This window comes from Onychomys torridus, chromosome 23, assembly GCF_903995425.1.
Source record: "Onychomys torridus chromosome 23, mOncTor1.1, whole genome shotgun sequence".
In the NCBI taxonomy this organism is placed as follows: Eukaryota; Metazoa; Chordata; class Mammalia; order Rodentia; family Cricetidae; genus Onychomys; species Onychomys torridus.
Window position 1 is genome coordinate 19,516,750 of NC_050465.1, and position 23,064 is coordinate 19,539,813.

At 41.3% G+C, this 23,064-nt stretch overlaps 1 protein-coding gene across 1 annotated transcript in view; it reads left to right on the top strand.

Moving 5' to 3' along the window:
• Man2a1 (mannosidase alpha class 2A member 1) overlaps positions 1-23,064 on the top strand; it is a 160,520-nt gene that overhangs the window by 45,983 nt on the left and 91,473 nt on the right. Inside the window, exons 5-6 of the mRNA XM_036173695.1 lie at positions 10,606-10,733; positions 22,735-22,908. Of these exons, the coding sequence (XP_036029588.1) occupies positions 10,606-10,733; positions 22,735-22,908 (302 nt within the window). The remainder of the gene's footprint in view (positions 1-10,605; positions 10,734-22,734; positions 22,909-23,064) is intronic.

Below are 23,064 nucleotides of genomic sequence, written 5' to 3' on the forward strand. Positions count from 1 at the left end.
AGCAGTGTGTGCTGCAGCAGTCCTCAGCATGTGCTGCAGCAGCCCTCAGCATTTGTGCTGCAGCCGTCCTCAGCATGTGTGTGCTGCAGCAGCCCTCAGCATGTGTGTGCCGCAGCCCTCAGCAGTGTGTGCTGCAGCCGTCCTCAGCCTGTGTGTGCTGCAGCAGTCCTCAGCATGTGTGTGCTGCAGCCGTCCTCAGCAGTGTGTGCTGCAGCAGTCCTCAGCATGTGCTGCAGCAGCCCTCAGCATTTGTGCTGCAGCCGTCCTCAGCATGTGTGTGCTGCAGCCGTCCTCAGCAGTGTGTGCTGCAGCAGTCCTCAGCATGTGCTGCAGCAGCCCTCAGCATTTGTGCTGCAGCCCTCAGCATGTGTGTGCTGCAGTCCTCAGCTGCATACTGCTGTTGTCTCATTTGTCTTAGAACCCGACTGTCTGACTCCAGAGTCAGCTTCTTTATATTCATTTCTGTGTTCATTTCTTGCATTTCGGATCTCCTTCTCTAGCCTCCCTCCCCCAGTTCTCTTATCGCGTCCACCTCTTCCTCACTTTGAATGCTTTACTTTAATTACGTGTGACTGTCCATAAGGCTAAGTGTGTATGTTCATTCTTGAGTGTAAGCATGTTTACCCATACCTGGAATTGTTGGCAAATTCAGTTGAAAGTGCTTTACAGCTCCTGCTTCCCTGTTCAAATTTTGCCAGTTTCCTTGCTGTATTTATCACATGACTTATTGCATGACTTCACCAGTTTGTTTTGGGGAATGGTCTCTCAGGCAGAGACGTCAAATTCTCCACCATTCTGCCCTTCGCCAGACAGGTCAGGTAAGATCTGGACTGTAGTCAGCATATTAGTTTTCATATTTGACTCCTGAGTGAGCTGAGGGTTGACAAAGGAAGGGAGCAGACAAGCAAAGCCTGTACTTCCCTGTGCTGTGGCGTGGTCCTGAGGACCATCCTGACCTCATCTTCCTCCAGCCCATCATGGAGCTTGGACGTTTAGCCTTGCCCATTATTGTTTGTACCCAGGAATGTTCCCCAGGAATGAGAAAGCTAGATGGCGTCCACCCTTTGCTCCTTTGGTGGGGAAAGGAGTCCTGGAAGAGTTTGCGAGTGTCAGGATTCTGGCAGATGGGTCAGAAGAAATGGGAATTGGGGTGCTGGGTTGTTGACAGACCTAGGGAAGAAATGCCTCTATCTGCAGTTTTCTCTTTTCTTTGGTGAAGCCTCTGAGCCCTGAGCCTGGCCTGCCTTTCTAGGAGATGTGGCTGTGTGTCCTCAGTGAGTCAGGCAGAGTCCAGGTACTTTAGGACTGTGCTTGCTGCCTGCTGTGTTTGGAAAAGTTAGGGAAGGTGCTGCCAGCCGTGAAGCTGGGACCCTCAAAAGACAGACCTTTAGGAATTACAGTTTCTCCAGCGGGTAGAGAGAGAGGTAAGGCTGAAGTCCTAGGGCTGGAGAGGAACTAGGCTCCAGGGAGAGACTGTACATGCCTGACAGCTTCATAGAAACAAATCAACACACACTGTTCATCTGTTCTATGGAACTATGACCCTAACACCGGGAAGGTGGTAGCTTTCTCTCGCTAGTTCTGGACATACTGTAAACAAATCGATTTTCCTTCACTAGTTACCATTTTCTAATTGTTTTTGAAATATAAGAAACCAAGGTGGTAGGTTTTTGGATTGCACCTGGTAACAGCAGCATGCATGGGAAGAAAGGTTCAGTAGTAAGCTTGCATGCAGTCCTTGGCTCTACAGAAGGGGCTGTACCGGACCTCTGAGAATCCTTATTCACGGCAGGGGATGCTGTCCAGTTTCTAAGTAGTCAGCATGGGTTCCAGTTTCCCTACGCTCTGGTAAATGCTGCCAACTCATGGCATGTGCATGGCCCCTTCTTGAGTCTGCCCCAGAGTGTTTTCATCTCTTTATTTTTTTCTGCTTGTTCACTTTTCTTAGACGGAACCATCCAGAACTGTTACTATCGAGCTATTTTTGATATGTGCGAAAATGCCAGTGTCATATGATTCAACTCAGTATTTGAAACAGAGGATGGTAATTGGGGGTAGGATTCAAATTAGAGCCTAGCTCTCAGTCTGTTCATCTTATGCAAGCTTAAGTTCATCTTATAGAAGCTGCTGCTTTGGAATTGGGAAGTAAAGGACTTGATGGTGCCATTTTGCTAAATAAAAAATATCATACAGCTGTTTCAGGAAATTGAATTTTGGTTTTCTTTAAGTTTGTTGGAATTCTCTTCTGGCTATTAATACTCACTTGTATTCCCTTATACCATCTGACCGTGGGTCTAGAGCAGTGGTTCTCAACCTTCCTAATGCTGCAGCCCTTTAATTCAGTTCTTCATGTGGTGGTGACCCCCAGCCATAACACTAGTTTCATGACTACTTCATAACCGGAATTTTGCTGCTGTTACGAATTATAATGTAAATACCTATGTTTTCTGATGGTCTTAGGCAACCCCTGTGAAAGGCTGGCGACCCACAGGTTGGGAACTACTGATCTAGAGCCATAGCATTTATTTTATTACTTGAACAGGGCCCCAGAGTACTTGTTGGTAAACAGGCCACATCTGTGCATTTCATAGCAAACTTAATATATCCTTAGATTTTTGTTCCCATTATTTAAAATTCTTAATTAGTTCTGAGTAGGTGGGGCTGATAAGACTTTTTTGACGCCTGCTGTAATGTTTGTGTAATGACCCCCCCCCCCCCACTTTATGAAGATGAGCTACAGCTCAAATACCTAACCCTAAATGTAGAGGTTAGCTGCTGTACGACAGGCCTCTGGATTCCAGCAGAGTTCACCAAAGCCTTCCTCGTTCCCGGAAGAAAACCAAGGGACACAGGAATTCAACAGAAGCATAGCAGATCCCGTGAATGCCACTAGCAATGACTTGTCACATTCTTACCCGCACAGTGGTGCAGCATTCAGCTTCATAAACCTTTAAAACTGAGAATCAAGTTAACTAAGGAGAGATCCATGCAAACGACATCGAGCTTTTCTATTGCTTTTTATAATTCAGAATAATTTAATCAATTATAGCCACAGTGCCCTCTTTGAACATGTATCTGGAGGGCTTCAAAGAGACGGCCTTCCATTAAGTCGTCAGTGAATTTTCTGTCTGCACTTGTTTTGTTTACCTTTCTGGCTTCACATCTGGCTGTTTTGGGCTGTATTGGTTAAGTGCTGCAAGACGTCTGCCATCCATGGAAATGGGAAGCAGCTGGGTAATGTTTGATCCTGTGGAACATTGCCCCTTCGCATTTCCTTTGCCTGGTTCAGTTCCTCCCTGGACTCTGAGACAGTGGGATGGGCTTAATGCTGCATCTGCTCCTGCTGTCCTGACCAGTGTTGAGTGTAGAAACCCACTGCTGAGTGACTGGAACCTGGAACATTGTGTGTTTGCTCATGACCAGCCTTACCTCACTGTGGTTGTGTGTGTGTGTGTGTGTGTGTGTGTGTGTGTGTGTGTGTAATTACATTTCATATCTGTTGCCTATCCTTTGTGTAGACTTTATATAATTTTTTATCATTTTGTGGGTTTATTACTTTTCTGAGAAGGCATAGTCTATTCCTCTAATATTTTAAGCATCTTGTTATATTTCTTCAGCCTTGCACTTAAGTGAACATTTCGTTGAGCTCAGAAATATTTGCTTAAGTACCAAGACTTGGTGGACGCACACTGGGTTTTCCCAGAAGAATGGACCGTTAATGCTCTTACACCGACTCATTTATTACACATTTATACAGGTTGGGTTTATGGTGTTTAACCACAGGCTGCTGTAAAATTTACAGAGCAGTATGAAGTTAGTGTGTCTTATGAAGTTTAAAGTCAGTTGCAGGTTTGGATTGTGTATAGAGAGATGGGAGCCTGGCATGCCAACAGGAAGCAGCTGTCTCTCTGAGTTCTTCCTCCGCTCACTTCCTCACCGCCACCTTCATCACCTCTCTCTATTTGGGATGTCCATTCACTCCTGTGTGTGTGTGTGTGTGTGTGTGTGTGTGTGTGTGTGTGTGTGTGTGTGTGTGTGTGTGTGTGTGTGTGTTTTGTTTTGAGACAGAGTCTCTCTATGTAGCCCTGGCTGTCCCAGAACTCGATGTGAGACCAGGCTGGCCTTGAGCTCATTGAGATCTGCCTGCCTCTGCCTCTAGGGTGTTGTTGCCCAGCATTTGAAGTACTTCCGGGTCTAAAGCCCAACCTCAACTTCCTTCATCTTCCCTGGTTAATGATCTGGTGTGATCCAAAACCTATTGAGTGTGTGCTGTGTGCCAGGCATGTTAAAGGCTCGGAGCCCTCTAACTTACCCTGGTGAGGCTCTTTGTTATCCTACTTACTAGGCATGGAGAAAGGACCAGAGAGCTGTTGTTGGCCTCGAACTCAGTGCTCTTGACCTTTGTGGCTCCTTGTTTTTCAACCTGCCTTTGGGCCATGGCCAGTTAGGTCCAAATCCTTGTCGGTTCTGCTCTGTCAGCATCCTTGGCCTGAGACATCCCGTTCCCATCCTCAGTGGCTTCCTGTTGCCAGCCCTGCCTCTTCAGAGTGAGTGCCTCTGTGTCACCAACAGTTTTCTCGCATGTTACTTGCATGCTCTAAGGTGCTCCATTGACACTCAAGGTCAGAAAGTGCAGCCTGTCTTTGACATTGAGTTCCTGGGCAGCCTTCTCCCTGGTGTCTCCCTTTGTCCCTGATTGATCCCTCCTATCTGAAGTTCTGCCCTTAGGCATGCCTCAGTAACTCTCAGGCTGGCATGGCCCCAGACTGCTGGCACACCGAGCACTGATGTCCTCATACACACATTGTTGTTTTATGCATTGGGTAATTTCATACCTAATCTTTCCCGTGCCTCAGGTAAAATATTACCTCATCTCAGAAGCCTTTCCCCTATTTACTGTGTTATTCATCCAACAGATGTTTACTGTGCTAAGACTCGAGGTAAGCCCTCAGTAAACAGACAAGGCACAGTGAAACACACTATTGTAAGAAACTGTGTTTTCAATAGAGTTTGGAAGCATGTGGTATTCAGGATGAAATCCAAAGGGTGACTAAAACTGGCCAGTCAAGAAGAGAATGTGAGAGGATGGGGGAAAGAGGTCTAGGCTCTGAGGAGAACGCTCTGATTACAGGCCATGGATTAGCAAGAACACAGCACCTCAAACACCTGGAGATTGGTCAGCGGGAGCAGATTGTAGAGTGCCCGGAAGTTACTGTTCTAGACTATTACACCGTAAAAGGTGGATGGCTGCAAAGGTCAGGGAGAATGTGCAGCAGCCGGAGTATGCGATGGCTTACTGGTAGCAAGTTAAAGTGAGTGACTTCTGAAGTGTTTTCCAAATGAACATATATGCTATGTGTGAGGAGCGGATCTAGAAATTGACCTGAGAGAAATGAAGAACAGTAGATGACTACTTACTTGGCAATAAAAGATGAATTAATGAAATACATTTTTTTTGTTGTTGTTGTTTTTTGATTTTTTGAGACAGAGTTTCTCTGTATAGCACTTGCTTTGTAGACCAGGCTGGCCTCAAACTCATGAGATCCTTCTGCCTCTGCTCTCAATGCTGGGATCAAAGGAGTGTGCCGCTATGCCCATATTGAAACGCATATTTTGAAAAACTTTTAGAAAGTCTTTTATGAAAGGGACTTAGCCACTGCCAACTGGTGACCCTGTAGTTTCTTTCTTGTCCCTTGCTAATGCAGAGCATATCTTCTATCTTCATGTTAATACTTTCGGACTTTTCTGAGTGGCTCTGGATACATATGCAGGCTACGGCTGGATAAGTCCTGGCGTTATCATGTGTGAATACCTGTTTGCACACACCTGCGGCGTCATAGAATGTTGTGCAACCTTCTGACCTTTGTAACCTGATAAGTGAGATGTGGCAAGCCATTTTTCTCTTCATCTTGTATTTCCTTCTGAGTGAGGTCACATTTCTTTTTCTTTTGTATAGTTCAGCTATTTCTGAAAACTCTGCCACTGGTTCTTTGTGTCCCTCAAGTGTTATGGGTCCCCCTTTCTTACATTTTTATGGTGGTAGGAACTCCTAAGAGATCAATGTTCAACACACGGACTTCCTGCCCTCCTGCAGCTTGTGCTCTTTTGGAGGAAAAGACAGTAAACATGCAGATGTGTGATTAGTTTAAATTATAAATGTTAGGAAAGACAGTAAACATGCAGATGTATGATTAATTTAAGTTATAAATGCTAGGAAAGAGTCTGAGAGTTTATGAAGTTTGTTTTTGAGAAGCTTTTTTTTTCTGAAATTTTTGAGAGTTTGTCAAAGTTTGGGTGGGATGTGATGGCTAATGGGGACTTCATAAGAGCTAGTTAGACCAGTGTCAGAAGAGAAGATGTTCTAGGCTGGTACAACATGGATGACAAGCTGGGGGAGGAAATAAACTGATATGAAATAAGGAATAATGAAGATGATTAATTTTTTCTGTCTCTGAAGTCTGGCATCCAGAACATTAGAAAATCCAAGGTTCCAGGGGTTATCATATGGGGGTTTAAAACAAGTCTTCCTCATTCTCCCACTGGATACTGCACACAGAATCCAAGGATCCAGGGTTATCATTTGGGGGTTTAAAACAAGTCTTCCTCAGTCTCCCACTGGATACTGCACACAGAATGAGTTTGAATCAGCTGATCTGATTAGCAAAGGTCTTCAGGGCATCAATTGACTCTTTGGGAGACACCATCTTTTTTTTCCCCTTTGCCATGTAACTAATTTTGTATTTAAGAATGGAACCTAGTATGTCATCTTACATTATTTCGTATTTCCCCCAATGTATAATTAAAAATTCATCTCATTTTCTCATGTGAAATTAATTTGTGATTCTTTGAAGCTTGCTAAATGATGCATTGTTTGCCACTAAGTTGTCTGTAACCATTTCCCCATTAGGGAGAAAAGCTCTTTGCGTGTATCCTTCTGTGTGTGACCAAATTGCAAATGTCTGTCTGATGAGCCTACATGGAGGAAGACATGACACTCACTAAAAATGATTTACAGCTTCTTGAGCATTGCAATAAATTCTTCAGTGTAAAATCTGTGTCTTGGGCAAAATGAGCGGTGACAGACGGCTCAGCTTATTTTTGATCAGTAATTTCTTTAAGCGTTCCATAGGAAATCCCCTAGCATTGAAGTACTAACGTAGAGCTATGGTTAATGCCTTCGTCCAGGCAGCTAGACACTTGTAAAAAGCAGGGTGAGCCTTGGTGGTTTTGAAAGTAGGGGCTAGCTGCTGGGCTTTTATAGTTGCTAGATGAGTATTCTCCCCTTAGGATGTTTGTAGAGCTCATGTTTATTAGTGATGATTATGACATGTTCATTGGATAGTCTGACAGGAAGCAGAGAGTCTTTCATTGGAGATTAAGTGTAGACTTTATGTGGCAGACACACGTTGTTCTGATTGTTTGCATCTGCTTTGTACAGAAATGCTTCATGGATGCTAAGTACATAGAAATGTCTGTATTTTTCAGTAAATGTTTCTGTAGATTATTTTTCTTTTTAATATTAAAGTCTAGAAAGTACAGTTACAGTCTGTCTCATTAACCTCCACGTGACTACACACAGTAGGGATTTTAAGTGTGATACTTTTTTTTTTGTTTGTTTTTGTTTTTTTTTGTTTTTTGAGACAGGGTTTCTCTTGGCGCCTTTCCTGGAACTCACTCTGTAGCCCAGGCTGGCCTCGAACTCACCGAGATCCACCCGGCTCTGCCTCCCGAGGGCTGGGTTCAAAGGCGTGCACACCGCTGCTTTTGTCAACTCTGGTCTTGTGCGTCTGTTCTTGTTGATCATGGTGATTAGGTGAACATGGCTGCATGGCCATTTTGTCTACTTCAGTAAGAAAATGTGTCAGACTGACCTTCCTGACCGTGAGAAACTTGGCTTTAGAATCCGGTTCTTCCTATCCTTGTGGATGGTTCAAAGGATCACAAAGTAGGAAAATGGGTGCTGCCACGGAATAGGTGAATGCGCTAACCTGATTAATCCTGCCTGGCACCGCACTTAGGCCGTGGCTGCATATTTAAGATTCATACTGTTTTCTTCTGCTTAGTGTTTTGCCTTGTCTGGATGAACTATGCTAAGATAAACCAAAACTGTTCTACCTCTGGCCTGCTCTTGTTCTGGTTTTGGCCTGCTTAGGCAGGTTTTCTTAAAGGCCTGTATGAGCACACTGTTTTATAGGAAGTTTCTGGTTCCCATGGCATGGTCTTAGCTTTCTCCTGTGCTCTTTTTTCCAATCACTCGGATGCCTATATTAATGCCAGTGTTTGAACAACCCACTTCTCAGCTTTGTCGTCTGACCCACTATGTGTCTATTCCTTCAGAGTTACAGTGACTTCAATGCTTTTTATGAACTATGGGGCAGGTGTTACTTCTTGACTCATTTCTAGATGTTTTTCACAGATTTATCTTTAACATTTCTTTTTTTCCCCGTTTCTTCTACATCTTCCCATCTGACCTTTGCCTCTCCGTTTGACTTTCTTTTTAAAGACTTCCTGTCCATCCTTATTTTCTTTCAGTCTGTGAAGCTGATTTTTATCCAGGAGACTTTCCCTGATCTGACTCTCCATTGCAGTCCACCACCATTGGAAACACTGCTGTCGTGGACTGGCCCAGATTGATTTATGTTCATATGTGACTTCTCCCTCCTCTCTCCTAACGTTTATTAACATCACTCTACTGAACACCTGCACTGGCACCTCCGAGTCACCTTTACAGTTTCATCAGTATTTGTTTCTTCCTGTCCAATCATATCCCGATTTCTCACAGATACGTTTTTATGAACCTCATTTCCTCTTCTTCATGTTTTCTACCAATGTCTACATTATTGAAACTCCATTAAAACCAACTTTATCCTTATTGATTTATTTTGTATGTGAGCCTGACCTAATTTAAACTACTTGCTGATTACTAATATTAAATGGAAAGTCTCACGAACTGTTTCCTCATAGGCAGATTTCTCAGTGGTGAGCATGTAACTGCACATGCTAATCCCTTTCTCTTGATGCTTGCATTCTGTTAGTGGGTGGGAGGGAGGGGCAGCCAGCCAGCAGGAATAAACAGGTAATTTTGGTTTATGATAAAGCCTATGTTGTCATATAGTAAGGAGGTACAGGGGAGTGCTGAATTGCTTAGGGGCTCCTGGACACTTCTGGGTATGTTATATTTGGGTTGAGACACCAAGGTAGCCAGAACCATCCAAGTTGATGAAGAGAAGCAGTGTGAAATTAATTGATAATGTTTTAGTAGGAAAGAGGCTGTCTTTATAGTAATCATTGTGTATAGATAAGACTTCAGAATAGCATCAGCACCCAAGGCTTCCCAAGGAAGGGGTGTGCTACTAACAAATGCAGCTGGAGAAATCACCCTGCTGTGCTTAATGTACAAGGCTTTCCTTGCTTGACTGTCTCTGGAGACCATTCAGGCCTGTAGGATAGGACTTCTTTTTTAGCAAAATAAAACTGCTATAAATTGAAAAGGAAAAGCTCCATCTTTGGAATAGTTTTTTCCTTTCATTTCATTTTAGTTCTTACTAACTTGAAGTTTCTGTCTAGTCAAGCCCAGAAAATAATTTGTTTCTAAGCAATTATATCTGAAAATTTCCGAAATATGTGTTAATTAGGATAGTGAAATAATGAAATTGAAAGCATGTCCACATTTGATGGGCAGGGATTAAACTCCAGTCCATGCTTACATCTTAGGTTACCACCCTTGGGCTTTGAGGTCCAATGGTCTGACCCACACAGCCTCTGGAGTGGGGCAAAACTAGACATAAGGGGCAATACAAAAGCATTACCTGAGTAAAAGCCCATTGCCCACAAGACAGAGGGTACCGCAGTCTCGAACTTAATTGTGTTCTTCAATAAATGCAGCTTTTAGAAATTCCACATTTTTTTTTTTTTTTTGGTCATGTCCTGATGAATACTAACAAAAGCTTCCTGGCTCTCTGAACTTCCACACCTCTCAAATAGACAGTGTGTAATACTGAAGAAACAGAAGAAAAGACAGTAATGCTAATAATTAACAGTCAGAAGTCATCATCTGGCTTGGCATTATTGCAGAGGAATACTGAGCAAACTAATGACAGAACTGGTCTAGCTTCCAGCCAGTCCTAAAAAGAGCGCAGACGGCAGCTCAGCGCTTAATTACTGCATTTGCTGAGGAGTGTGCTTAGTTAGCTTAGCAGAGTCCTGGGAACAGAGGTAAATACCGCTTTCTGACACTGGTATATTGAAACAGACACTGTCCTTGAGGTGACAGCCCTCCAGGAAACACCAGGTCTATGGCCTAAGTAGAACACTTTGTTCCCCATCGCTCCCAACATCAGGAGCCTTTCGATTATGCCTTCGTGGAAGACATGTGTGGGAAAGTAAGGGTCACCCAAGACCCTTTACCATGGGTGCTTCATCCCTGGGGGACGGAGTTGAAGCTCAGCCACTCATTTAAAAAGAAATGCCGCCGCCCCCCCCCCTCCCCCCCAGTACAGGCTGCTTGTAAAGATTGATCTTAAATGTTTATGGATTTCGGTTTCTCCTCGGAACTTTGTTACCATTGTTACCATAACCTCTCTTTATCTGCCCCCCCTCCCCCAGTTTACTGCAGAGTGGTCAGCTTGAGATTGTGACAGGTGGCTGGGTTATGCCTGATGAAGCCACAGCACATTATTTTGCCTTAATTGACCAACTGATTGAAGGGCATCAATGGCTGGAAAGAAATCTAGGTATGTGTTCATGTCTTTTTTTTTTCCTCCTTCAGTGGGGCTGGTTTGGGGAGTTACACTGGTAATTGTTGAATAATTTATTCTTTACTAATTGTATTTATTAGGTTATTATCTCAATTTCATAGACATGATAGTTCCATTTAAAGTCATTGATCTTGTTTTATATCTTATTTATTGACTTGTTTCATTTGTTTAGAAGTTTATTATTTTAATTATATATTTGTTAAGACTTGATCATAATCCAAAATGAGGGTGGGAGAGAAGAAAAGGAAAAGGCACATGCTCTGTCATGGAGGATTCTGGAGCTCGAGGTGTCCTGGTTGTTCCAGGCATGGTTCCATCCAGGGAACGTACTTATACTATTGAGACTGTTCTCTCGGGCTCATCTTGTTGGTGTTTTTGTCTTTATCCTGGATTCTCTGAGTGATGTGTAAGAAAGATAGGCAGCAGAAATACTCCCCTACCCCCTAGTTTAGCAAACAGCATAAGGTATTTGTCTTACTATTTTATCTCATTGATCTGATGAGTCAGGTGCTTATCACTGAGGTACTGACAAGACTTGTTTTGATGGCCATGGTCTCCAGGGAGGTGGACCTGTAGGTGGCAGTCAGTTACACCTGAACTGTGGTATCGGTCTTTTGTGTGCCTGAACCCATGGGGAAGGTCCATCTGAGAAAAGACTCTCCTGAGAGAAGTGAGGAAGAGGAGGCCGTTGGGCGGACAGCATCAGAAGTCCTCCACAACTCACCAAAACTCTAGAACAAATTGGCATCTTCTGCCTGATACATGCATTTTGTAGCATGGCGTGAAGCTCATTTCAAATATTTCATATCTCAATATAACTTTCATAGTTTTCTTTATGATAAGCATTCATGATTTTTATTGAAGTTATTTCTAGATAATTTATTATTTAATTTTTTTCTGTTAGGGATAAAAATTCCTCACTATTATAATTATTTCTTTCCTGTTTATTCTAACACAGTTTTAAATCTACTGCAAAGAAATCCTAGAAAACTTCCACACATACTAGTTACTAGCATTTAAATTTTTTTTTCTCTTCCCATACCATTGTTATGGTGGTAATTGTTTTTTGAAGCTTGGAGAATACATTGCAAATACTTCATCTGTGGAGAAATGCTTTGCTCTAGCTAGGCTGAGATTCTGACCTCAAAGGCTTTGCTTGTGGCTCTGCCCTTGGCTGTTACTGGGCACTTGGAGTTTTTAAATGAGAATAGCTTACTGCTATTTAAAGTCTATTGTATGTTTGCTTTCTTCAGGAACCTGACACCTGTGTGTGTGTGTGTGTGTGTGTGTGTGTGTGTGTGTGTGTGCGCTTGTGTGAGTAACACCCAATGGAAATCCTGGCACTGAATGTACAATGAGTTTCTCAGTCAATGGCAGGTCACACATGTAGTTGAAATTTGCTGCTAGAAGAATCATGTATATGCAGGGCAGACTCTTTGGAGCACGTCAGGTTTCCTCCTCTGGACTTGGTTCCATGCACCTTTTATCTTTGATGATTTTACTATGTCCTAAGTCACAGCTGTGTGACAATATTCTGAGACTCAAGTTTTAACAAGTCAGTGAACCTGGGTGATTGAGTGGGGATGGGGGGAAGCTTACAGACCTATACAGGATGGCCCCTTTCCTTAAATACTGAAATTTGCCGTAAGCCAAGAGAGTCACTGTATATAAACGTCAAGTCTTAGTTAGGGTTTCTTCTATTGCTGTGAAGAGACACCATCACCACAGCAACTCTTATAAAAAGAAAACATTTAATTGGGTTGGCTTACATTTTAAGAGGTTTGGTCTGTTATCATCATGGTGCATGGTCCTGGAGAAGTAGCTTAGTGTCCTACTTGCAGGCAACAGGAAGTGAACAGAGACACTGGGTGTGGCTTGAGCAGATCTGAGACTTCAAAGCCCACCTCCACAGTGACACATTTCCTTCAATAAGGCCACACCCACTCAACAAAGCCACACCTCCTAAAAGTACACCCTCTCCAACAAAGCCACACCTCCTGATAGTATCACTTCCTTTGGGGGCCATTTTATTTTAAACCACCATACCTTACTTGTGGATTTTTCTTAATGTTCAACTTTTGTTGAAATATAACTTACATGCTATAAAATGCATAAATCTTAAACATAGAGAGGTTGGTGAGTTTTGACAGATATACATATAAATTCATTCAGTGCATCACCTGAGAGTGGCTTCTCTTCCCCTTATCTCTCTCCTTCCAGCCAATGCTCCCTGACTCCTGTTTCTGCAGATGCATTTGCTTTTGAAGATCTCACATGTGGATTCTCAGCATACTCCTTTGCATCTGGTTTCTTTGCTCAATATAATTTTCTCTTACAACGTGATTGTGATAATAAAGTGCTCTAGTTTCAAGGCTACAGTTTGGTGGTATGTTATGCGTACAGAAATGCCCAGTTATCCCATGATCTGTTTTTAGAACTTTTACACATCTATACAACAAACCTCACATCCATTCATGGCCCCCTCTCTTGTGACTTCCCTGCCTCTGTCCCAGGCTCACACTAAACTTTTTGAATGTAAACTCTGGGGTTTGGTTCTAGAATTCCCCTCAGATATCAAAATGCAGGGTGCCTTCAATGAAATGATGTAGTATGTGCATAAAACCTCTACACTTTCTTCTTCCTGCATATTTTAAATCAATCTCTATTATAATGTTAAGAAAAATGTACATGCTGTATAAATAGAGTTTAGGCAAAGAAAAGTCTATGCATATTCCAGTCAGGTTCCATTGTCTCCCCAAGTATGTCTAATTTCCTGGTTCTTTGTCAGTTGTGGTTTTGACAGCACAGTAAGCAGACATTATCCCCACCAAGGCCATGGGTTAGTTTTCTTTCTGATAGTTTTTGGGGTCTAGGTTTTATGTCTGTGATTCACTTTCAGTTAGCCTGTGTGTGTGTGATATGTGTAGAACTCCACATTCATTCTTTTGTGTGGTGATGTGCCTTTGTCCTAATACCCCTGTTGAAAAGATGCTTCTTTTCCTCTTGAATTACCCTGGCATTCTTGTTGACAATATCTACCCTTATGCCAGGACCACACTATCTTGATTACATAGCTGTGTAGCAAAATGTGATATTCAGAAGTATGATTATTCCAACTTAAAAAAAAACACAACTTGTTTTACGTGTGTGTGTGTGTGTGTGTGTGTGTGTGTGTGTGTGTGTGTTTCCATGAATGTTAGATCACTTAATATTTGCAGAACTATTAGCTGTTCTTGGGGATGTGGCTCAGTAGGTGGAATACTTATGCACAAGGCACTGGGTTCAATTCCTAGCATCACATAAACTGGACATGGTGGTGCACACCTATAGTCTCAGCACTCAGGATGTGGAGGCAGGGGAATCAGGAGTTAGAGGTCATTCTGGCCAGCCTGGAATACATGAAACCCTATTGACTCACCCCTGCTTGTAAATCTAGTTTCAGAAGATCTGTTGCCCTCTTCTTACCTTCTTGGGCACTTCATGCAACTGTGCACATTTACATAAAATAAAAATAAATAAATACAAGTTGTAATTTTGGTAGGAATGTGTGAAATATGTTGGCTAAACAGTAAACACTGCCGTGTTAACCATACCAAATCCTGTTACATGAACATGAGCTGTGTTTCATTCATGTAGATTTTTAGTTTCCCTCAATAATGTTTTCATTCTTTGTTTCTTTGTTGGATTTGGTCCTAGATACTTTATATTTTTAGCTGCTATTGTAAATGAGATTTATTTTCTTGATTTCAGTTAGGAGTAGTTATTGGTAGTGTATATAACTGTGTGTGTTGATTTTTTTTTCCTGAGACAGGGTTTCTTTGTGTAGCTTTGTGCCTTTCCTGGAACTTGCTTTGGAGACCAGGCTGGCCTCGAACTCACAGAGATCTGCCTGCCTCTGCCTCCCGGGTGCTGGATTAAAGGCATGCGTCACCACCGCCTGGCTATGTGTTGATTTTTGTATAGCTATCTTATATCTTGCCATGATCATAAAGCAGTGATTGGTTTTTGTGATTGGTTCTTGCATATGCTGTTAATTCACTTCTTTTTGTGGCTGAGTAGTGTTTGGTTTTTAAATCAGATTCCTGTTAAATGTCTGTAGTGTGCTTCTGAGTGCTAGCTGTATGACACAGGCTTTCACAAGCGGTTATGTACCAGCTCTTTTTAAAGCCTGTCATTGTCATTGATAAATACTGGGAATAGAATTGCTGGGTACATTGTGTTTAACTTTATGGATACTACAAAGCTTTGCAAAGTGCTTTTACTACTGTACACTCAACCAGCAATGAGTTTATTCTATTTTTGCCAACATTCCTAATGCCAGTCTTTTCAAGTAACAATTTCAGTAGAGATAAAATGATTGTATTGTTTCAATTTGCATTTATTTCACAGTTAAGGATATTGAGTTTGTTTAGTATTTATTGTCCATTGTTTTGCTTATTTTGAAGTTTTCAAGTCTCACTCTTTTTAATTGGGTGTTACCTTTGTGTGTTCTTTGCTGAGAATTTGAGCCATTTAGCACATAAGATTTTCTACCATTTTGTGATTGTTTGTAGTTGGAGTTTTCCTATCTAGCCCAGAGTCAGGACAAATCTCTCTCACCCGCCAGGCCCGTAGATGCTCAGACCCAACCAAGTAAACACACAGAAACTTACATTGTTTACAAACTGTATGGCCATGGCAGGCTTCTTATTATCTACTTCTTCTATCTTAAATTAACCCATTTCTATTCATCTATACTTTGCCACGTGGCTTGTGGCTTACCATTACCTTATGTCTTCTTTGTCATGGCGGTGGCTGGCAGCGTCTCTCTGCATTTGTCTTCTACTTCCCAGAATTCTCTTCTCTCCTTGTCCCGCCTATACTTCCTGCCTGGCTACTGGCCAAACAGCATTTTATTTATACAGATCAATATCCATAGCACTTCCCCTTTTCTTCTTTTTTTAAAGGATGGTTTTAACTTTTACATAGTAAAGTTACATATAACAAAACAATTATTAAGCAAGAATTACAGTTACAATATTAAGGAAGATATCCTATCTATCTTATATTTATGAGTCTGAGGTTTTTATATCTAACTTACCTTTTATCAAAGACCTCAGAAGGATATATTACCTGAGAAACGAGAGAAGGATACAAGCAACTTTCAGAAGTCTTGCAGGGTAGACAGAGTCAGCTGGCAGCCTGGACAGTCACCTAACGTTCCTTTGTAAAGTTGGGGCATTTGTCTTCAGCCCACAGGGCTAGAGTCTCTTGGTCACTTCTCTCAGTGTCCTGTAGAATGTCTGGCAGTTTCCTCTGTGAAGCAGGAACCTGAAGGACCATTTTGTTAAGCAAAGTTCAGTGGTCACCTTTCTATGGGTCCTGCATGTCCAGTTGATAAAGCAGTCCAGGCAAGAACAGTTTCTTGCCCAAATGGCTATTTTTGCCAAGGTGAAGATAAACTCCATATGAAGTGTCTTCAATGTCCATCCTCCTCTCTGAAGTAAATCCGGTGCTGCCAGGAGCAGACATGTCTCACTGTCCAGAAAGTCTAAATTTTAAAAATATTTTAAATGCCATATTCTGAAGGTCTTTGAAGTATTTGAAGATTACCTATCTATCTGAAATATCTCTATGTATACCTAGAAGACTTAACTAACATGGCTATGAGTATGATTATCATAGATGATTAATTATTAATCTATTTTTAATTATCCATTAAAATTTTAAATGAGCTATACAAACATAATACCTTAAACATGAGTAGAAATATACACACAGTATAACAAAATTAACTTTAAGATTGTATCAATAGACTAAAATCTATACCAATGTAAAACATTTTAAATGAGTTGTTGCTCTTTAGAAGTAAGTTCATTAATCTACCCTTTCATCTTATTATATCTATATCATATCCCCTTCTTTTCTTTAGAAAGTGGTCGCATTTATAATCCACCTGATTTAAATAAAAAATATTGGTTTTTCTCTGTCCCACACCAGAGGGCTCTTCTGATTTGGGACATAGGAATCTTTTAACCTTTTCTTTTAGTAATATGTCTGGGTTTAGAGAAGGAGTGAGCCAATTCCATCTCCAAAGCCAGCTTGATAATTTTGGGAATGTGGGCATAGTTTCTCTTACTACTTCCTGCTGGAGGGGGGCACTGTATCTTATGGGGACACAAAGAAAATTTTAGGATTATGGAGTAGTCCATGAGGGTAAACCTCTGAGCCAGTTGTCTTGAAACCATTCTGGATGTCAGATCATCTGGGCCATGGTGTCATCGGAGACCTTTTAGGTGGTCTTGGCTGATCAAACTTCATGTATCTTAATCTGGAACAAATCCACAGCCTCTGGCTTTCTGTGGAAACAAAAGCAGAGACTCTTTTCCAAAGCAACATATCCTTACATCCAAATTTTGAAGTCAAGGTATCTTTAAAATTTACATATTTGTTTAACTCAACAGCTTTTACGATCAAATCTTTTTTTGCAGTTAAAAATCTCAAAGACAAACAAACCAGACTCTCTGTGTAATATCCATCTTTGTAAGATTGAAATGCCGCTGTGGCTGCTGGCTCCGCCCACCTCAGCTTCCTAACATGGCGGTGGTACAGTTTACCATCAGCTCTGGGTCTGGAGCCATGTGCACCATCAACTATCAGAAGCAGTTCTATCTATGTATTTTTTTTTTAAACTAGCAAAGGCTAAATCCACCATGCAGCAGAGTAAAGTACCACTTGTAGACTCCTCATTTCTGCCACACTGCAGGTCAGATGCACACTCTAGGAACCCACCATAGTAGCTCAAACCTGCAGGCTGCCGCTAACTTGAGAGAGCCAACTAGGAAGCTGTTTTTAGCTCCATTTTAAAATCTTTTTTGTCAGGTTTTAGGTGAAAACTCTTGCCAGCAAGTTATCAGTACCTTACATCTTTCTTGTCATGGCGGCTGGCTTGCAGTCTCTCTCTGTCCCAGTCTCTACTTCCTGCCTGACTACTGGCCAATCAGCATTTTATTTATACAGATCAATATCCATAGCAATTGTTCATTTGTTGTTTAAGATTTTATTACTCTCCTGTCTCTGTCTGAGTGTGTGTGTGTGTGTGTGTGTGTGTGTGTGTGTGTGTGTGGTGTAGGTGAGGGCAGATGTGTGTACCACAGTACATGTGTGGTAGTCAGAAGACAGCTTTTAGGAGTTCACTCTTTCCTTCCACTGTGAGTTCCTGTGGGTCATGAGGCTGGCACAGCGAGTACTTACCCACTGAGCCATCTTACCAGCCTCTGTTCTTTTATTTGTAATGACACCTGACTTAGTTTCTTCTTTTGTTGCTGGGATAAAATACTCTGACGGTGTAATTTAGGGGGAAAGGATTCCTTTTAGCTCATAGTTCTATGTTTTGGTCCATTAGGATGGGGAAATTCAGGCTTCAGGAGATGTATCCACCAGAAGAGGAGAGCATTGAATGCAGACTTGTGCTCAGTCACTGTGTCCACACACCTAGCCTAGGCCCTAACTTGCAAGGAAGAGGTGTCTTTCCCCATCAATTGACATAGTTGGGACAGTCCCCTATAGATATGTCCAAGGCCCATCACCAGGTGATTTTAGAATCTGCCAGGTCCATAGTGACCAGTAGCCATGACTTTTTTTTCTTTTTTTTTAAATCTGTTTAAAACTAGTATTTAAGTCAACTTTTGATTTGTATGTGTGAATGATGAGTTTACTTTCTCCTTTTATTACTGCTAATAGTTTATATAATTTATTGTATATAGTAAATATGTCCTAATTAAAAATAAAAATTATCTGTTTAATACAGTTAGTATTTAGTCCATACATCTGTTTGCTTTGTTCCAACCTTCTGTAATAGTCACATGGTAACAGTGACCAGTGCCTTCTTATTTCAGATATTTAATGAAATTGCTTGAAGATACTAAATATTATAGTATCTATTATTTTGTGTAGATTTTTTAATAGTGTTGAAAATTATTTTTAGTACTTTTCATTTTGCAGTATGTACTGCATTTCTTTCAGATATCTATTAACATTATGTGGTTTCTCTAATTTGTTCTATAAGTGTGATGGCAGTTTGCTCAATTAAAAAGCCATTGACTTCCAGAGCAAGTCCCTTCTGGCTTGGGTGCTGTGAAGTTCACTCTTTGTAGTGGTTTTTTGTTTTATGATTTTTATATTTGTTTTCATAAGTGAGATTAGATTTTGTTCTTAATGTGCTACATTTATGTGAATTATTTATTGGTTTATGGTATTTAATGTAATAACTAGTCAGCATTGAACTCTTTACATTTCAAATATTTTATGGGCATTTGAAAAGCTTACTGCAACAGTTTATACCTACAAGGCCTTCACTCGGAGGTAGATTTTTATTTTTAGTAATGCTAAACATATTTCCATAATTATGGATAGAATCTGATTTCTTCCTAAAATGTCAATTAAAATTGTCTTACAAGAAACCCAACATTTTAATTATTTATACATAAGTTAATAATTATATGTAGTAATCTTGATATTAAACAAACTTTACATAAATAATTGTTATTCTGTGTAAAAGTAGGATAGCAACATTTCAGCTGAATGAAGAAGAAATGGATAACTTGTAACTGTGACATACACTATTATAATAGTCTGAATTTCCTATTTGTTTTCATTATAATAGTTTGGGTGTTTTATATTACTCCTGAACCTTCCTCTTACCCTTAAAAATACTTTGTTTAATGCTAAGGAAAACCCTGGCAATTTCTGGAAGGCAGCAGTCTCTCCCCAGCCCTGACCTCCTTTCAGAGCAAAATTGTTTTGTTTTTTGAATGCAGTTGCATCTTTTCAGTATTTTTATGTTTTTCTGGATCCCTTTTTCCATTGCTCCTTGTTGTCCTTTTGTGGTTCCAGCTATTTCGATAGGAAAAAAAAAAAATCATCAATGACGCTCTAGTTCTAAATTGATGGATACTGAACTCTCTGACATTTGATGTCCTGCTTAGAATCTTACTTTTCCCTTTATTTGTGATGACACTTACTCCTTAAACTTCAAACTCATAAATGTTCTAGGGCATTACTTGGGAAGGACTGCCATATATCCTGAACATAGGTTCATGCGGGTTTTTGTTTGTTTGATTTTGTTTCTTAATGAACCACATGATAGTAAGTCAGTGGGGCTTTTGTCTCTATCCCTAAACACTTGATAGTGTATTTGCTAAGAAATCAGGACACTTATTTGTAATGAGAAGATAGTTGTCAAACCAGGAGTATTAGCATTGACGCAACAGGACAGTCTAATTCGGGCTGCACCCAGAGTGTCTCGGCTCCCTCAACAACACTGTAGGCAGAGGCTGCTGTTCTCATTCAAAGTCGAGTGTCTGGTCCAGGATCATGTGTTATGTTCAGTGGTCACATCTCTGAGTTTTCTTTAATCTTGAGTATTTCCTCAGCTTTTCTTGGGGTTTCTTGACCACAATACTTTGAAGAGTATACGCCAGTTTGGGTTTCTTTTTCTTTCTTTCTTTTCTTTCTTTCTTTCTTTCTTTCTTTCTTTCTTTCTTTCTTTCTTTCTTCCTTCCTTCCTTCCTTCCTTCCTTCCTTCCTTCCTTCCTTCCTTTCCTTCCTTCCTTCCTTCCTTCCTTCCTTCTTTCCTTCCTTCCTTCCTTCCTTCCTTCCTTCCTTCTTTCTTTCTTTCTTTTTTTGAGATCCACCTGCCTCTACCTCCAGAGTGCTGGGATTAAAGGTGTGTGCCACCACCACCACCACCACCACCACCATCACCACCTAGTTTATAAGTGGGTTTTGGAAAAAGTCTGTCAATCTGAATTTGTTTCCTCGGGGTTAGTTTAAATTGTTGCTGTGGTATTTATCTCTTTGGCTAGAACATCCCAGCATTGATAATTCTATTATTCTCTACATCTTATGAGAGGCACATGATATCTCCCTGTACCAGTGTTGGCAGTGCTAAACCTTGATCAGTTTAAGATATTTGCTAAACTTTTTTATCGTACGTTAAAGATTTTCTAATTAATAGTTTGTAGGAGGGGACTCGAGAGATGGCTCTGCAGTTAAGAGCAGTGACTGCTATTCCAGAGGACCCAAGTTTGGTTCTCAGAACACACTGGGCAGCTCACAACCACCTGTAATTCCAGCTCCAGGGGATTCAACACCCTCTTCTGGACCCCACTGGTACTCACACATATGTCCACATACTCTCCCCAGTCTTAGTTAGGTTTGCTATTGCTGTGATGAGACACCATGACCAACAGCAACTTGAGGAGGATAGGGTTTATTTGACTTACACTTCCAAATCACTATTCATCACAAAGGAAGTCAGGACAGGAACTCCCATCAGGGGAGGATCCTGGAGGCAGGAACTGATGCAGAGGCCATGGAGTGTTGCTGCTCAGTGGTTTGTTGTTCAGCCTGCTTTCTTATAGAACCCAGGACCACCAGCCCAGGGGTCCACCACTCACAATGGACTGGGCTCTCTTCCATCAATCACTAATTAAGAAAATGCTCTACAGGCTTGCCTACAGCCCCAGTCTTGTGGAGGCATTTTCTCCATTGAGGTTCCCTCATCACATGACTATAGCTTGTGTTGAATTGGCATAAAATTAGCCAGCACAATTAATAAAAGTAAAATACAATACATTTATAGGAGGTACATCAAGTGTGGGAGCCCACAGAAGTTTCCTTGTGAGATGAGTTTGCCAGCCACAGCAGAGCTGCATACAGGGGTGATTTGACCACGGGCGAGGTCAGCAGGTGGTTGGAAGGGTCTGCACTTGGCTGTGCCTGGGTGGAGGTCTTTTGCTCCACCCCTTGGCATTCCTTTAAAAGCTCTTTAGCAGAGATAGTCAGGGCTCGATGGATAAGGATCCAGGCCCTTCCGAGCCTAGCCTGTGTTTCTGTCTGTCTCTCTCTAGCTATATTGCTATCTAATCTTCCCTGCTGCTCCTGCTCAAGAGTACCCTGGGGAAAGTGGGGGTGGGATGGCCCCCCACAATCAAGAATAATAAGTATAATACTCCTCACCAGCGTGTGCGCATGCGTGCGTGCGTGTGTGTGTGTGTGTGTGTGTGTGTGTGTGTGTGTGTGTGTGTGTGTGTTTGACTTGAGTCTCATATGAGTCTTTGCTTTTCCTTCTCAGTCTCCTTTGCTGCTTTCTGTGTTTTACTTTAGAATTATTCAACAAGGCTCCCTTTTCTCCTGTCTTATGAGTTACTTTGCATCATAGCTATTTGAATGATAACTCTGCTACCCGACTGAGCCTGGATCAGCTTTAACTCATTTTTGTGACCCTCAGGCTTCTCATAATTGTAAATGTGTGGGAATGCTAAACAGGTGTTTGAGTGAAAAAAAAAAAAAAGCAAAACTGTGCACAGCTCTATTAGTTATGCCAAGTTTTTACACTGGAAGGAGAAGACTTCTTTGAGTCTTGACTAACTGAATGATCAGATTTGTACAATGCTGGATGAATATTCTTGCCCCATTAACTCTAACCTGTGCATTTATTTATTTTTGTAACATTTTATTCTCTGTGAAACAGGCACATTTTAGCTGATGGCTCTTATAATTGCTCTGATCCATGTTTCAAGCATTCCATTGACCTCATTCTAGAGAGAGAGACAGGAAGAGCATCAAACTGCATTGAGACTCATTGAAGCATGGGGGACAGTTATTTCAATCAGTTCTGCCATGTGTGACATGATGGTGTTGGGCTGTTTAAAGGTGTTAATGGCAGACTGTTGAGATTTGGAAGTGTAACTTTAATTGACAGATCAGCTAGTTCCTGGGTTGTCTAACCCCACATGACAGACTGAGTATTGGTCTACCTCCAGTCATTGGCAGTTGCTTAATCTTAACTGTGAAGGGTAGGGAGTGTTCCATTTATCTTCAAGCTCAGGAGACTGTAGAACTCTGATGGTTCTCAATGTATTCTTTTTATTTCACTTACTTTTAAGAACAAAACCAAAAAGAGAAAACTAACACTTCTTTTCTTTATCAACAGGAGTGAAACCTCGTTCAGGTTGGGCTATAGATCCTTTTGGACATTCACCCACAATGGCTTATCTTCTAAAACGTGCTGGATTCTCACACATGCTCATCCAGAGGGTCCATTATTCAGTGAAAAAACACTTCTCTTTGCAAAAAACGTTGGAATTTTTTTGGAGACAAAATTGGGGTATGTACTATTTTAGAGACAGAATTGGGGTACATAGTATTTAATGAAAGCCAATGATTCCACTTGACTGAGCTGTATGGTCACAGGGGTTCTGAACTTACACCAGTGTGGGTGTCTTATTTATTGCTATGAAGAGACACCAAGACCAAGACAACT